Source organism: Bufo gargarizans, chromosome 6 (genome assembly GCF_014858855.1).
Source record: "Bufo gargarizans isolate SCDJY-AF-19 chromosome 6, ASM1485885v1, whole genome shotgun sequence".
Classification (NCBI taxonomy): domain Eukaryota; kingdom Metazoa; phylum Chordata; class Amphibia; order Anura; family Bufonidae; genus Bufo; species Bufo gargarizans.
Genome location: NC_058085.1, coordinates 6,906,797 through 6,925,842, shown reverse-complemented (window position 1 = coordinate 6,925,842; position 19,046 = coordinate 6,906,797). Strand labels below are relative to the sequence as shown.

The 19,046-nt window shown below is 46.0% G+C and overlaps 1 protein-coding gene across 1 annotated transcript in view; it reads right to left on the bottom strand.

The window, feature by feature from the left end:
• LOC122939905 (ABC-type organic anion transporter ABCA8-like) overlaps positions 1-19,046 on the bottom strand; it is a 322,317-nt gene that overhangs the window by 160,167 nt on the left and 143,104 nt on the right. Inside the window, 3 exon segments of the mRNA XM_044296113.1 lie at positions 16,495-16,633; positions 16,848-17,074; positions 17,301-17,395. Of these exon segments, the coding sequence (XP_044152048.1) occupies positions 16,495-16,633; positions 16,848-17,074; positions 17,301-17,395 (461 nt within the window).

Genomic DNA, 19,046 nt, shown 5'->3' with positions numbered 1-19,046 from the left:
GGGGGTCTTTGGGTATTCTGGAGGATCTTTCAACAACTTACACGTTGTTCCGCGATTTTTTTTTTTTGTTTTATTGTTTGCGTCCCACAGTTTTTCTTAGAAGTCAGAGAAGAGGCCGTTACAAAACGTTTTTTGTCCTCATACCATGATAGGTTGGTTTTTGGTGATATATCATTTTTTGTCTTGTTACTGTAGAAGTTTTTATCAGCTACAGCTGAGGGATTGGAAATGTTTGGCATCTGAACATATATTGTGTCCCCAAGTAATAGTGCATCTAAAACAATGTTACTGGTTGATGTTGATGTATCAGAAGACATGTTATTATTATCGGGTTCAGATACTCTTTTCCGTTTCTCTGGCCTTTTTTCTGCATCTATTTGCAATGCAGGGTCTTGAGAAACCAAAGTTTGGTTTTCCTTCAGAATTCTATTTATATCGGGAAATATGGTTGGTAGTGCATGTGCACACAGTTTTTTCCTTGTACCTCCATCCTGATACGAGAAATAATCAAAATGACCAGAACATAGTCTATAGTGGTCCGTCTCTTTTCCTTTATGAATTTTTTCAACCCAGTCATCCAAATCTTCAAAAAACTGGGGGGCTTGCATTAGCCAACGCCGTATCGATTGTTTGTCTTTGGGGAAAACATGCATAATAACATGATGGTCTTTGTTTTTCCATGTGTTACCGCAACCGGGAATAATGCAGGATGGCATGGTTGGTGATATATTTTGGCTATAAAATTATATATAAGGCATATTAGCCACCTGTAGGTTATCAATAAATAAAAGATTTGCACTCCCACTACACCATTCTTCAAAGTACTGATTATCAAAAAAAACGTAGTCTGTGTCGTCTGTGATTATGTACTCCGTAATGTCATCCCCTGAGAGTCCACATGATGACATCCCCTCTATGTCCCTGTGATCTGTATTGTCCTCCCCTCTGTGATGACATCCATTCTCTGTCCATGTGTTCCACAATGAATTCTCAATTTTTTTTCCATGTGTAACATAATGGCCAGACCTCCACTTCTACCTGTGGACATGTGCAGTGACATTTGTGATTTTAGGCATCATCGCTTGCACTCTCTCACTTACATAGCAGTGCTGACACTCTCTCACTGCTCCCAGACTTGCAGGCTCTATTCTAGGTTCGCTCTAGTGCTGCACAACAAACAGAGCATGGGCGGCTACGATTCAGAAGCAAGACAGGATACTGAAAAACTGCGCATGCGCGGCCGCTGAGCGCCGTGCGCGTTCATGGAAAAAAGGCATCCACAGTCTATATCGAGGTTGTTTCGGCCGCCGCGCATGGGCGGCCATTGCTTTGGGCTGGTGAAAGGTGGCCGTAACCAAGGGAGAACACACAACAACATATTGAATATGGTGCAAATTAGGTAAATGATTATATATATTTAGGAAAATTCACAGTATCACATTGTGGACTGATTTACACAACAAGAGGCATTATTGTGGGGAAAAAACATTTCTCAGCTTTTATTTACATTTGAGCAAAAAATCTTTTGCACTGTGGAAAATCTCAGAGGACGTGATCGGAAGCCAAAAGTGACACCTGTGCTGGCCAGGAGAGAAGCCTTCAACCCAAAGAACACCATCCCCACTGGGAGCAGTGGAGACCACAAGGCTCTGCACTGGGAGCAGCAGGGACCACACGGATCTGTACTGAGAGCAGTGAAGACCACAAGGCTTTGTACTGGGAGCAGCAGAGACCACAAGGATCTGCACTGGGAGCAGCAGGGACCACAAGGACTTTGTACTGGGAGCAGCAGAGACCACAAGGATCTGCACTGGGAGCAGCAGGGACCACAATGATCTGTACTGAGAGCAGTGAAGACCACAAGGCTTTGTACTGGGAGCAGCAGGGACCACAAGGATCTGTACTGGGAGCAGCAGGGACCACAAGGATCTGTACTGGGAGCAGTGGAGACCACACGGATCTGTACTAAGAGCAACAGGGACCACAAGGATCTGTACTGAGAGCAGTGAAGACCACAAGGCTTTGTACTGGGAGCAGCAGGGAACACAAGAATCTGTACTGGGAGCAGTGGAGACCACAAGGATCTGCACTGGGAGCAGCAGGGACCACAAGGATCTGCACTGGGAGCAGCAGGGACCACAATGATCTGTACTGAGAGCAGTGAAGACCACAAGGCTTTGTACTGGGAGCAGCAGGGACCACAAGGATCTGTACTGGGAGCAGCAGGGACCACAAGGATCTGTACTGGGAGCAGTGGAGACCACACGGATCTGTACTAAGAGCAGCAGGGACACAAGGCTCTGTACTGAGAGCAGTGAAGACCACAAGGATCTGCACTGGGAGCAGTAGAGACCACACAGATCTGTACTGAGAGCAGCAGGAAGGATCTGTACTGGGGCAGTGGACACCAAAATGATCTGTACTGGGAGCAGCAGGGACCACAAGGATCTGCACTGGGAGCAGCAGGGACCACAAGGATCTGTACTGAGAGCAGTGAAGATCACAAGGCTTTGTACTGGGAGAAGCAGGGGCCACAAGAATCTGTACTGGGAGCAGTGGAGACCACAATGATCTGCACTGGGAGCAGCAGGGACCACAAGGATCTGCACTGGGAGCAGCAGGGACCACAATGATCTGTACTGAGAGCAGTGAAGACCACAAGGCTTTGTACTGGGAGCAGCAGGGACCACAAGGATCTGTACTGGGAGCAGCAGGGACCACAAGGATCTGTACTGGGAGCATTGGAGACCACACGGATCTGTACTAAGAACAGCAGGGACACAAGGATCTGTACTAAGAGCAGCAGGGACCACAATGATCTGTACTGGGAGCAGCAGAGACCACACAGATCTGTAATGAGAGCAGCAGGGAGGATCTGTACTGGGGCAGTGGACACCAAAATGATCTGTACTGGGAGCAACAGGGACCACAAGGATCTGTACAGGGAGCAGTGGAGACCACAAGGACCTGTACTGGGAGCAGCAGGGACCACAAGGATCTGTACTGAGAGCAGTGGAGACCACAAGGATCTGTACTGGGAGCAGTGGAGACCACCAGGATCTGTACTGGGATCAGTGGAGACCACAAGGATCTGTACTGGGATCAGTGGAGACCACAAGGATCTGTACTGGGAGCAGTGGAGACCACAATGATCTGCACTGGGAGCAGCAGGGACCACAAGGATCTGCACTGGGAGCAGCAGGGACCACAATGATCTGTACTGAGAGCAGTGAAGACCACAAGGCTTTGTACTGGGAGCAGCAGGGACCACAAGGATCTGTACTGGGAGCAGCAGGGACCACAAGGATCTGTACTGGGAGCAGTGGAGACCACACGGATCTGTACTGGGAGCAGTGGAGACCACAAGGCTCTGTACTGGAGCAGTGGAGACCACAAGGCTCTGCACTGGGAGCAGCAGGGACCACACGGATCTGTACTGAGAGCAGTGAAGACCACAAGGCTTTGTACTGGGAGCAGCAGAGACCACAAGGATCTGTACTGGGAGCAGCAGGGACCACAATGATCTGTACTGAGATCAGTGAAGACCACAAGGCTTTGTACTGGGAGCAGCAGAGACCACAAGGATCTGCACTGGGAGCAGCAGGGACCACAATGATCTGTACTGAGAGCAGTGAAGACCACAAGGCTTTGTACTGGGAGCAGCAGGGACCACAAGGATCTGTACTGGGAGCAGTGGAGACCACACGGATCTGTACTAAGAGCAGCAGGGACCACAAGGATCTGTACTGAGAGCAGTGAAGACCACAAGGCTTTGTACTGGGAGCAGCAGGGACCACAAGAATCTGTACTGGGAGCAGCAGGGACCACAAGGATCTGTACTGGGAGCAGTGGAGACCACAAGGATCTGCACTGGGAGCAGCAGGGACCACAAGGATCTGCACTGGGAGCAGCAGGGACCACAATGATCTGTACTGAGAGCAGTGAAGACCACAAGGCTTTGTACTGGGAGCAGCAGGGACCACAAGGATCTGTACTGGGAGCAGCAGGGACCACAAGGATCTGTACTGGGAGCAGTGGAGACCACACGGATCTGTACTAAGAGCAGCAGGGACACAAGGCTCTGTACTGAGAGCAGTGAAGACCACAAGGCTTTGTACTGGGAGCAGCAGGGACCACAAGGATCTGCACTGGGAGCAGCAGGGACCACAATGATCTGTACTGAGAGCAGTGAAGACCACAAGGCTTTGTACTGGGAGCAGCAGGGACCACAAGGATCTGTACTGGGAGCAGCAGGGACCACAAGGATCTGTACTGGGAGCAGTGGAGACCACACGGATCTGTACTGGGAGCAGTGGAGACCACAAGGCTCTGTACTGGAGCAGTGGAGACCACAAGGCTCTGCACTGGGAGCAGCAGGGACCACACGGATCTGTACTGAGAGCAGTGAAGACCACAAGGCTTTGTACTGGGAGCAGCAGAGACCACAAGGATCTGTACTGGGAGCAGCAGGGACCACAATGATCTGTACTGAGATCAGTGAAGACCACAAGGCTTTGTACTGGGAGCAGCAGAGACCACAAGGATCTGCACTGGGAGCAGCAGGGACCACAATGATCTGTACTGAGAGCAGTGAAGACCACAAGGCTTTGTACTGGGAGCAGCAGGGACCACAAGGATCTGTACAGGGAGCAGCAGGGACCACAAGGATCTGTACTGGGAGCAGTGGAGACCACACGGATCTGTACTAAGAGCAGCAGGGACCACAAGGATTTGTACTGAGGGCAGTGAAGACCACAAGGCTTTGTACTGGGAGCAGCAGGGACCACAAGAATCTGTACTGGGAGCAGTGGAGACTACAAGGATCTGCACTGGGAGCAGCAGGGACCACAAGGATCTGCACTGGGAGCAGCAGGGACCACAATGATCTGTACTGAGAGCAGTGAAGACCACAAGGCTTTGTACTGGGAGCAGCAGGGACCACAAGAATCTGTACTGGGAGCAGTGGAGACCACAAGGATCTGCACTGGGAGCAGCAGGGACCACAAGGATCTGCACTGGGAGCAGCAGGGACCACAATGATCTGTACTGAGAGCAGTGAAGACCACAAGGCTTTGTACTGGGAGCAGCAGGGACCACAAGGATCTGTACTGGGAGCAGTGAAGACCACAAGGCTTTGTACTGGGAGCAGCAGGGACCGCAAGAATCTGTACAGGGAGCAGCAGGGACCACAAGGATCTGTACTGGGAGCATTGGAGACCACACGGATCTGTACTAAGAGCAGCAGGGACCACAAGGATCTGTACTGAGAGCAGTGAAGACCACAAGGCTTTGTACTGGGAGCAGCAGGGACCACAAGAATCTGTACTGGGAGCAGTGGAGACCACAAGGATCTGCACTGGGAGCATCAGGGACCACAATGATCTGTACTGAGAGCAGTGAAGACCACAAGGCTTTGTACTGGGAGCAGCAGGGACCACAAGGATCTGAACTGGGAGCAGCAGGGACCACAAGGATCTGTACTGGGAGCAGTGGAGACCACACGGATCTGTACTAAGAGCAGCAGGGACACAAGGCTCTGTACTGAGAGCAGTGAAGACCACAAGGATCTGCACTGGGAGCAGCAGAGACCACACAGATCTGTACTGAGAGCAGCAGGAAGGATCTGTACTGGGGCAGTGGACACCAAAATGATCTGTACTGGGAGCAGCAGGGACCACAAGGATCTGCACTGGGAGCAGCAGGGACCACAAGGATCTGTACTGAGAGCAGTGAAGACCACAAGGCTTTGTACTGGGAGAAGCAGGGGCCACAAGAATCTGTACTGGGAGCAGTGGAGACCACAATGATCTGCACTGGGAGCAGCAGGGACCACAAGGATCTGCACTGGGAGCAGCAGGGACCACAATGATCTGTACTGAGAGCAGTGAAGACCACAAGGCTTTGTACTGGGAGCAGCAGGGACCACAATGATCTGTACTGGGAGCAGCAGGGACCACAAGGATCTGTACTGGGAGCATTGGAGACCACACAGATCTGTACTAAGAGCAGCAGGGACACAAGGATCTGTACTAAGAGCAGCAGGGACCACAATGATCTGTACTGGGTGCAGCAGAGACCACACAGATCTGTACTGAGAGCAGCAGGGAGGATCTGTACTGGGGCAGTGGACACCAAAATGATCTGTACTGGGAGCAACAGGGACCACAAGGATCTGTACAGGGAGCAGTGGAGACCACAAGGACCTGTACTGGGAGCAGCAGGGACCACAAGGATCTGTACTGGGAGCAGTGGAGACCACAAGGATCTGTACTGGGAGCAGTGGAGACCACCAGGATCTGTACTGGGAGCAGTGGAGACCACAATGATCTGCACTGGGAGCAGCAGGGACCACAAGGATCTGCACTGGGAGCAGCAGGGACCACAAGGATCTGCACTGGGAGCAGCAGGGACCACAAGGATCTGCACTGGGAGCAGCAGAGACCACAATGATCTGTACTGAGAGCAGTGAAGACCACAATGCTTTGTACTGGGAGCAGCAGGGACACCAAGGATCTGTACTGGGAGCAGCAGGGACCACAAGGATCTGTACTGGGAGCATTGGAGACCACACGGATCTGTACTAAGAGCAGCAGGGACACAAGGATCTGTACTAAGAGCAGCAGGGACCACAATGATCTGTACTGGGAGCAGCAGAGACCACACAGATCTGTACTGAGAGCAGCAGGGAGGATCTGTACAGGGAGCAGTGGAGACCACAAGGACCTGTACTGGGAGCAGCAGGGACCACAAGGATCTGTACTGGGAGCAGTGGAGACCACAAGGATCTGTACTGGGAGCAGTGTAGACCACCAGGATCTGTACTGGGATCAGTGGAGACCACAAGGATCTGTACTGGGAGCAGTGGAGACCACAAGAATCTGTACTTTGAGCAGCAGGGAGCACAAGGATCTGCACTGGGTCAGTGGATACCAAAACATAGAAACATAGAATGTGTTGGCAGATAAGAACCATTTGGTCCATCTAGTCTGCCCAATATACTAAATACTATGGATAGCCCCTGGCCCTATCTTATATGAAGGATGGCCTTATGCCTATCCCATGCATGCTTAAACTCCTCCACTGTATTTGCAGCTACCACTTCTGCAGGAAGGCTATTCCATGCATCCACTACTCTCTCAGTAAAGTAATACTTCCTAATATTACTGTTAAACCTTTGCCCCTCTAATTTAAAACTATGTCCTCTTGTAGCAGTTTTTCTTCTTTTAAATATTCTCTCCTCTTTTACCTTGTGGATTCCCTTTATGTATTTAGCAGTTTCTCTCATCTCCCCTCTGTCTCGTCTTTCTTCCAAGCTTTACATGTTAAGGTCCTTTAGTCTTTCCTGGTAAGTTTTATCCTGCAATCCATGTACCAGTTTAGTAGCTCTTCTCTGAACTCTCTCCAAAGTATCAATATCCTTCTGGAGATATGGTCTCCAGTACTGAGCACAATACTCCAAATGAGGTCTCACTAGTACTCTGTAGAGCGGCATGAGCGCCCCCCCCCCCCCTCTGTCTACTGGTAATGCCTCTCCCTATATACCCAAGCATTCTGCTAGCATCTCCTGCTGCTCTATGACATGGTCTGCCTACCTTTAAGTCTTCTGAAATAATGACCCCTAAATCCCTTTCCTCAGATACTGAGGTTAGGACTGTATCACTGATTGTATATTCTGCTCTTGGGTTTTTATGTCCCAGGTGCATTATCTTGCACTTATCAACATTACATTTTAGTTGACAGATTTTTGACCATTCCTCTAGTTTTCCTAAGTCCTTTTTCATTTGGCGTATCCCTCCAGGAACATCAACCCTGTTACAAATCTTTGTATCATCAGCAAAAAGACACACCTTACCATCGAGGCCTTCTGCAATTTCGCTGATAAAGATATTAAACAATATGGGTCCCAGAACAGATCCCTGAGGTACCCCACTGGTAACAAGACCTTGGTCTGAATATACTCCATTAACTACAACCCTCTGTTGTCTGTCCCTCAGCCACTGCCTAATCCATTCAACAATATGGGAGTCCAAGCACAAAGACTGCACTTTATTGATAAGCCTTCTGTGTGGGACAGTATCAAAAGCCTTACTAAAGTCTAGATAAGCGATGTCTACTGCACCTCCTCCATCTATTATTTTAGTCACCCAATCAAAAAAATCAATAAGATTAGTTTGACATGATCTCCCTGAAGTAAACCCATGCTGTTTTTCATCTTTCAATCCATGGGATTCAATATGTCCTCCAATCCTCTCCTTAAGTATGGTTTCCATTCATTTCCCCACTATTGATGTCAGGCTTACTGACCTATAGTTGCCCGATTCCTCCCTACTACCTTTCTTGTGAATGGGCACAACATTTGCTAATTTCCAATCTTCTGGGACGACTCCTGTTGCCAGTGATTGGTTAAATAAATCTGTTAATGGTTTTGCTAGTTCACCGCTGAGCTCTTTTAATAGCTTTGGGTGTATCCCATCAGGCCCCTGTGACTTATTTGTATTCATTTTAGACAGCTGATTTTGAACCTCTTCTTCTGTAAAGACACATGCATCAACAGATTCATTAGTCTTCCTTCCTAAATGAGGTCCTTTTCCTTCATTTTCCTTGTAAAAACTGAACAGAAGTATTCATTGAGGCAGTCAGCTAGTTCTTTATCTTCTTCCATATACCTTCCTCCTTTTGTTTTTAATTTGGTAATTCCTTGTTTTAGTTTCCTTTTTTCATTTATGTATCTGAAGAATGCCTAATCGCCTTTTCCCTGCCTGAGCTAATTTCTCTTCTGCCTGTGCTTTAGAAGCTCTTATAACTTGTTTGGCCTCTTTCTGACTAATCTTATACATTTGCCTGTCATCCTCGTTTATTTTTTATTTTTAGATAATTAATAAATGCTATTTTTTTGTTTTTAATGATTTTGGCCACTTCTGCCGAGTACCACAGTGGTCTCTTCCTTTTTTTTGCTTTTACTGACAAGCCTAATGCAATTTTCTGTTGCCTTCAATAGTGCCACTTTTAAGTAGTCCCATTTCTCCTGGACTCCAATGAAACTGTTCCAGTCTGATAGGGACTCGTATACCACTAATCTAATTTTAGAAAAGTCAGTTTTTCTAAAATCTAAAACTTTTGTTTTTGTGTGGTGTGACTCAGTCACTGTACTTATAGTAAACCACGCTGACTGGTGATCACTAGATCCCAAGCATTCCCCTACAGTAATATCAGATACCAAATTCCCATTTGTGAATACTAAATCTAAAATGGCCTCCTTCCGTGTTGGCTCCTCAACTACTGCTGTAGAGATAATTCCAGTAGGGAATTTAGAATATCTGTACTCCTGGAAGAACTAGCTATTTTGGTTTTCCAGTTTACATCAGAAAGATTAAGTCTCCCATAATGATAACTTCCCCTTTCAATGTCATTTTAGCTATTTCCTCAACTAGTAGATCATCTAATTCTTTGAGTTGGCCAGGTGGTCTATATATCACACCTACACGAGTTACCTTATGATTATCAAGCTGCAAGGTGACCCAAACTGACTCTAAATTGGTCTTGCTAACTTGTATTAAATTAGATGTTATGCTATCTTTCACATACAGGGCTACCCCTCCCCCTTTCTTGCCTTCTCTGTCTTTCCTATATAGAGAGAACCCTGGTATTGTTATATTCCAGTCATTACTCCCATTGAACCATGTCTCAGTAACAGCCACTAAATCTATATTCTCAGATGCCATTATAGACTCAAGTTCATTGATCTTATTCCCTAAACTGCGAGCATTTGTAGACAAGACTCTGAGCTTATCATTTCTTAACCTCTGTGCTACTGGCATCTTCTGGCATTGTTACGGGGGCAGTCAGACTGCAATCCATCAGTGGTGGTCGTGCTTGCGCACTATAGGAAAAAGCACCAGCCTATGTGCATTCCTATGGTCCCGGCCACCAGAGAGGCCAACGCTTGTTTCTATAGTGTGCAAACACAACCACAACTGATGGATTGCAGGGTGGTCATAACTATGGAAACGAGCAGTGTATAATGTGATGTAAAAGTGAATCCAGCCAGCAAAGGAGTCAATATGGAGAATCACAATACATTAAGAAGCAACTTCTATTAACTTTCTCTACATGATGAAGACCATTTGCTGAAGTAGGACAACCCCTTTAAGGATCCATATTAGAACAAATCTTTGGGGGTCATTTATTAAGATTGGCTTTTTAACCCCTGTGCCGGCCTCTACATAACTTCAGCGCATCCACCGCCAGACTAAATCTACGCTGGTTTTCTTGCTGCCATAGATTTTCTATGCCTAAAACAGCCTCTTCCCCACCCATGCCCCCATTTTTAGACCTGGCTTGAGCAGTGAAAAGTCACAGACTAAAGCGCAAATAATCTTTGCGCCGCAATCTGTGCCAGATATTTGCAAAAAAATGTAGTATATCTGATAATAAATTACCCCCGTTGTATTTAATATTTTTTGCAACACCAAGCAGGATGAGCCGTAAGTCTATGGAAATCAAAGAAGCAGGTGCTGCAAAGATCTGCAGATGATCAGATTTTCAAGCAACTAGCTCCAATCTTTGGCATATAGGAGGGGCAGACAAGCCAGATTGAAAGCAACGTTTTTAGCCACATGAAACCTCAGAAATCGGATCAGGTCGCCTGGGATGATTGTGCGATGCTTCCTGTTCGTCTATGTGTCAGTTATCGCCACTTGTCACACACTGAGAGGGACAGAATCCTTGACCTGAGAGGCCTCGGTTGATCACTCCGGCAGATCGTTGCGCGCCTAGGTCCAGATGTCAGCAATGTTCAGTGCTGTGTGTCCTGGTGGTGGAGAGAAAGATGGACTGGAATGTCAGTAAGAGGTGCAGGGAGAAGAACCTCTCCCTGGACGGATCGTCTGATTAGGAGAATGGCGACTAGTGATCCATCCTGTGCTGCAAGTGAAACTGTCACATCCCAAGCCTAGGGCGGCAAACAGTGTCTACACAAAGCATCAGAAGATGTCTGCACGACATTGGGCTTCGAGGCAGACGTCCAGCTACAGGTATCCACTGACCTCACACCACCGCTCGCAAAGGTTATCATGGCAGTGAAGGCTGGATCGGAGGTTTGTCCTCTTCAGCGATGAGTCCTGCTTTTGTCTTGGATGTAATGATAGCTGGAGACTGGTCTGGAGACCACGTGGGCAACACCATGAAAAGGCCTTCACAAGGGCACCTCACACCAGTCCTACTCATGGGATTATGGTGTGGGTGGTATAATGTACGGTAGTCAGACCCCTCTAGTCCTTATTTCGGGTACTAACAGCTCGCCATTATATAGATTTGGTCGTGGAGCCCTATTTCAACAGAAAAATGACAGTCCACATGGCGCTCGTGCTGCTGTGAGCTGCCTGCATGGCTAAAACGCGATACCATAGCCATCAGCTTCTCCAGACTCAAATCAAACACATCCGAGACGTCATTGGTCGGCAGTTGTAAAGTGAACTACCGGCAGCGGATCTTGATGATTTGTGGCCAGTGTGGCAAAACAGTCCTCAGACAACCATTAATAACCTGATAGCAGCCAAGGCTGTATTTCTGGGTGTGACGCTCATACTCCTTACTGAAGGAATTAAGATGTTTAGAATATTTTGTTTCCATAGTTTTATCATTTGCATATCATTAACATGTCTACCGATCCTGTGATTTCCATAATACCACAACTTTTTCTTCTTGGTGTTGCAAATTTAATGTTGAGGAATGTATATACACAGGTACACATACTGTACAGCTACACATACACACAGGTACACATACTGTACAGGTACACATACACACAGGTACACATACACACAGGCACACATACTGTACAGCTACACATACTGTACAGGTACACACACTGTACAGGTACACATACACACAGGTACACACACACAGGTACACATACTGTACAGGTACAGATACTGTACAGGTACACATACACACATACTGTACAGCTACAGACACAGGTACACATACTGTACAGGTACACATACACACAGGTACACATACTATACAGGTACACATACACACATACTGTACAGCTACAGACACAGGTACACATACTGTACAGGTACACATACACACAGGTACACATACTATACAGGTACACATACACACAGGTACACATACACACAGGCACACACACATACAGGTACACACAGGTACACATACACACAGCTACAAATACTGTACTGATACACATACTATATAGATACACATACACACAGCTACAAATACTGTACAGGTACACATACAGGTACACATACTATATAGGTACACATACACACAGCTACAAATACTGTACAGGTACACATACTATATAGGTACACATACACACAGCTACAAATACTGTACAGGTACACATATTGTACAGGTACACATACGGTATGGGTACACATACTATACAGGTACACATACACACAAGTATACATACTGTACAGGTGCATATACACACAGGTACACATACTGTATAGGTACACATACTGTACAGGTACACATACATACAGGCACACACACATAGAGGTACATATAGTGTACAGGCACATATACACACAGGTATACATAAAAGGTACGCATACTGTACAGGTAGACAAACACACAGGTACACATACTGTACAGGTACATAAACACACAGGCACACACACATACAAGTACACACAGGTACACATACACACAGCTACAAATACTGTATAGGTACACATACTATACAGGTTAACATACGCACAAGTACACATACTGTACAGGTACGCATACATACAGGTACACATACTTTACAGGTACATATAAACACAGGTACACATACTGTACAGGTACATATACACACAGGTATACATACTGTACAGGTACAAATACTGTACAGGTACACATACACAGGTACACATACTGTACAGGTACATATACACACAGGTATACCTACTGTACAGGAACACATACACACAAGTACACATACTGTACAGGTACACATACATACAGGTACACATACTGTACAGGTACATATACACACAGGTATACATACTGTACAGGTACAAATACTGAACAGGTACACATACACACACAGGTACACATACTGTACAGGTACATATACACACAGGTATACATACTGTACAGGTACACATACACACACATACACACACATACACGTATACATACAGGCACACACACATACAGGTACACACAGGTACACATACACACAGCTACAAATACTGTACAGGTACACATACTATACAGGTACACATACGGTATGGGTACACATACTGTACAGGTAAGCATACTGTACTGGTACACACAGGTACACATACGCACAGGTACACATACACATAGCTACAAATACTGTACAGGTCCACATACAGGTCCACATACACACAGGTAAACATACTGTACAGCTACACACACACAGGTACACATACTTTACAGCTACACATACTGGACAGGTACACATACTATACAGCTACACATACTGGACTGGTACACATACTATACAGGTACACATACACACAGGTACACATACTGTACAGGTACACACACAGGTACACCTACTGTACAGGTGCACATATACACAGGTACACATACTGTACAGGTACACATACACACAGGTACACACACTGTACAGGTATACATACACACAGGGACACATACTGTACAGGTACACAAATATACAGGTACATGTACACATACTGTACAAGTGCATATACTGTACAAGTACACATACCAACAGGTATACATACTGTATAGGTACACATACACACAGGTACACATACTGTACAGATACACATACACACAGGTACACACAATTTACAGGTACACATACTGTAAAGTGAAAAAAACACACAGGTACACATTCTGTATAGGTATACACACACAGAGGTACACATAGTGTACAGGTACACATACACAGAGGAACACATACTGTACAGGTACACACAGGTCCACATACTACATACTGTACAGGTACAGACACAGGTACACATACTGTATGGGTACACACAGGTACACATACTTTACAGATGCACATACTGTATAAGTACACATACACACAAGTACACATACTGTACAGGTACACATACACACAGGTACACATACACAAAGGTACACATACAGGTCCACATACACACAGGTAAACATACACACAGGTATACATACTGTAAAGCTACACACACACACAGGTACACATACTTTACAGCTACACATACTGGACAGGTACACATACACACAGGTACACATACACACAGGTACACATACTGTACAGGTACACATACACATAGGTACACACACTGTACAGGTATACATACACACAGGTACACGTACTGTACAGGTACACAAATATACAGGTACATGTACACATACTGTACAAGTGCATATACTGTACAAGTGCACATACCAACAGGTACACATACTGTACAGGTACACATACACACAGGTATACATACTGTACAGGTACGCATACTGTACAGGTAAGCATACTGTACTGGTACACACAGGTACACATACACATAGCTACAAATACTGTACAGGTACACATACAGGTCCACATACACACAGGTAAACATACACACAGGTACACATACTGGACAGCTACACACACACACAGGTACACATACTTTACAGCTACACATACTGGACAGGTACACATACTGTACAGGTACACATACACACAGGTACACATACACACAGGTACACATAGACACAGGTACACACACTGTATAGGTAGGGCTAGATAGGAAATTATTAGTGAGAGTAGCTTGTAAGCTGTCTGTTATTTAGAACATTCAGTTTTCTATGCAAAGTCCCATTACCAATTCTGTCAATAACCCATTGTGCCTCTGATGCGGTGGTACTGTACTGTTAATCCAATTTTCCGGCAGTTCCTGTTTGTGCTTTAATAAAGCCAGTGTATGCTTCAGCCTCCTTGTCTGCTGTACTGTATTTGAATCCTGCCTTTGGTCTCTTCCTCCTCTGACCGCTACACAGGTACACATACACAGAGGTACACATACATACACACAGGTACACATACTATACAGGTACACATACTGTACAGGTATGCATATTGTACAGGTACACATACACATAGGTACACATACATACAAGGCACACACACATACAAGTACACACAGTTACACATACACACAGCTACAAATACTGTTTAGGTACACACACACAGCTTCAAATACTGTACAGGTACACATACTATAGAGGTACACATACACACAGGTACACATACTATACAGATACACATACACAGGTACATATACATGCAGGTACATATACAAACACACAGGTACACATACTGTATGGGTACACATAGTGTACAGATACACATATACAGGTACATATACACGCAGGTACACATACCTATACATTGGTACACATATTGTATAGGTACACATACTGTACATGTATGCATACTATACAGGTACACATACACACAGGTACACATACTGTACAGATACATATACACACAGGTATACATACAAACAGGTACGCATACTGTACAGGTACACATACATACAGGTACACATACATACAGCTACAAATACTGTACAGGTACACATACAGGTACACATACTATACAGGTACACACAAGTACACATACTGTACAGGTACACATAAACAAAGGTACACATACTGTACAGGTACACACACGCAGGTACACATACTGCACAGATACACATACACACAGGTACATATACACGCAGGTACACATACATACTGTACAGGTACACATACTAAACAGGTACACATACACACAGCTACAAATACTGTACAGGCACATACAGGTACACATGCTACACAGGTACACATACACACAAGTACACATACTGTACAGGTACACATACTATACAGGTACACACACACAAGTACACATAAACAGGTACACATACTGTACAGGTACACACACGCAGGTACACATACTGCACAGATACACATACACACAGGTACATATACACGCAGGTACACATACATACTGTACAGGTACACATACTATACAGGTACACATACACACAGATGCAAATACTATACAGGCACATACAGGTACACATGCTACACAGGTACACATACACACAAGTACACATACTGTACAGGTACACATAAACACAGGTACACATATGTTACAGGTACACACACGCAGGTACATATACTGTATAGATACACATACACACAAGTACATATACACGCAGCTAAACATACACACAGGTACACATACTGTACAGGTACACATACACACAGGTACACATACACACAGGTACACATACACACAGGTACACATACTGTACAGGATACACATATTGTACAGGTATACATGCACACAGGTACACATACTATACAGGTATACATACTGTACAGGTACACATGCACACAGGTACACATACTGTACAGGTACACATGCACACAGGTACACATACTGTACAGGTACACACACACGGTTACAGATACACACACAGTTCTGCACGAGTCTGGATGAAGATGGATCAGCCAACCTACCATTGATATCCCATAGAGGAAGAAGAGCAGCAGGATGACCCCATAGGAACTTTCCACAAATACAAAGGTGGTTGTGACAAGAGCCATCAGATTGGCAATAATCAGGACATAAAGAGCGTAGAGCAGCCCCCATGACAACCTGCAAAACAGAGAGAAGATAATGTGAGGACAAAAACCGAGGCAATGGATATATGTGTAGAAAGATATGTCAGGACAATCCTCTCCTGAAATCCTCTGTGCTGCTGGGAGGACCCTGCTCCTTCCACTATGTAACTCTCAGCCTGTGACCTCCACAAGATCAGCACACTCCTCTCCTGAAATCCTCTGTGCTGTTGGGAGGTGATGCCACTCACCAGAAGGCCAGGTCTCTGAGCCCCATCATCCTCATGATCTCTCTCTGCTCCTTCCTCTCCTTGGCGATGTAGATTGTCAGCAGGTAGGAGAGCGAGGTGTAACACATGCACATGACCAGGATGAAGAACCCTAGTTGTAGAATGCTTCTGTAGGGGACATTGGTAGAGGCCATCTTCACAGCCTCTGTGGAGGCCATACTGGCCCAGACTGAGTGATTAGTGGCCACCTGCAAGGAAACGTTTTGGGAGTTATATTTGCAAAAACTTTTTCTTATGTTGCTGCATATACAACATGACCTATAGCGGGTACGATGCGTAGATGATATGCCACATCTTATGGATGTCTGGGACTGGATATTTTGTAACAAACCCTCAGCTGTGAGGAGTTAGGAGGCCTGTAAAGGTTTTCAGACCTTCATATCACACATTTATTGTCAGCAGCTCCTAATTTACCTCGATGATTGCAGCGTCGATGGCGGCCTGCAGCGTCAGGAATCCGCTTCTCATGTATAAGGTTGGGGGGCAACTATCTGCGTCATAGCATGTACCTGAGGAGAGGCATTGTAATGAAGATAGGACAGAGCGTGGGAGGGGGGCACAACAGTGACAAATATCAGCAGCCCTAAATCTAAGGCCTCATGCACAAGACCATTGTTCTGGTCTGCATTCACGTCAATGGGGACGCAAAAGATGCGGACAGCACTCTGTGTGCTGTCCTCATCCGTTGCTCCGTTCCGTGGTCCGCAAAAAAAATATAACATGTCCTATTCTTGTCCGTTTTGCAGACAAGAATAGGCATTTCTACAATGGGCTGCCTGTTCCGTTCCGCAAATTGAGTAAGGCACACGGGCGGCTTCCGTGTTTTGCTGACTGCAAAAAACGGAACGGGCCTTAGGGTGTATACACACGGTGCAGCTGTGCCACAGAACTGCATTTTTCGTGCTTGACCTGTAAAATGCATTCCTCGCTGAGTTCATACGCAGAGACCGTGGGTACAGCTGCTGCCACTAGGGGGTGACAATAAGCAAAAAATGTTTTAGCCCCTCCTACCAATTATACCGCTCCAGCAGACACGGCGCTAATCAGCTTGTACGCAGTCAGTCGGAGCACAAAACAGAAGGTAGACAGGAGACCCATTGATGGGTCCAACCTTTAAGCTCACAGGACACAGCAAGGAAAAGCTGAAAATGCCTAAAATCAGGAAACAAATTGGGTGGGAGCAACTTTTCTTCCCTAAGGGCACTCCCTCTAGTTGGGGCTCCTGCTTGATGGTAGATTGTGGTGCCCTTGATGTTGGTGGTAGCATGGGTGCCTGGCAGGGGGTATAATAATGCAATGGCCAGCGTGTAAAGATGTAGGAGTCAGTAAACCAGGCCAGCTATATCTTTCTTTACTTGATTTCAAAATAGGAGTTGTAGAACATCCAACGACACAGTGCACATTCTCCCCAGATGTCTGTGCATGAGTTAGTCAATGTTTGAAGCAAAGGCCCTCTAGTGCACTCTCTTGCTAAAGTCCCTCTCACTAGAATCTCTGGCTGGCGACTGTGTTTCATCAATAATGCCTGTAATTTGGACGGTGATGTGCAGATCAGAAGATACAACTGGCTAAGTTGTTACAGAGGTGTGTCTTAACTTGTTACCCCTCCACAGCATTAGGGTCTGGAAAGCTTTCTGAGGGTTACCGTGCTGACTGACCATTCACCTGGCCATGCAGATTCTCCAGTCATGTTTTTATCTCTCTCTTTCTGTAGCAGAAGCAGAGGATCCCACAGAGATTTCATAATCTCTGGATTCTTGAAGCTGGAGGCCTGAGGAGAGGAGGACATAATGTCTGCCCCCTACTCCCTTTAAGCTGTTCCCTCAGACTATAGAAATCTCTGGAACTAGGGGTGGAGTCCTAAGCTTCCTAAGAGGACTGGGCCAGGATCATTAACCCTGGCTGTTCCTACACCATGCACAGATATTCTGCGTACACATTACATTGCATAGAATCACAGTACATTACCAAACACATATCCCCGCACTGAGGTACTGCAATCGCACAACCAGTATTCTAAGGCATGGCTGGCCAACCAAGAAAAACATGGAAGGATGACAGAGTATGCATGAGCAGGGTGCGGGGAGAAGTGCAGAGAGTGGCAGAAGACCATCCTGAACCACGCAATGCTACAAGCCCTGGAATCTGCATAAGAACAGG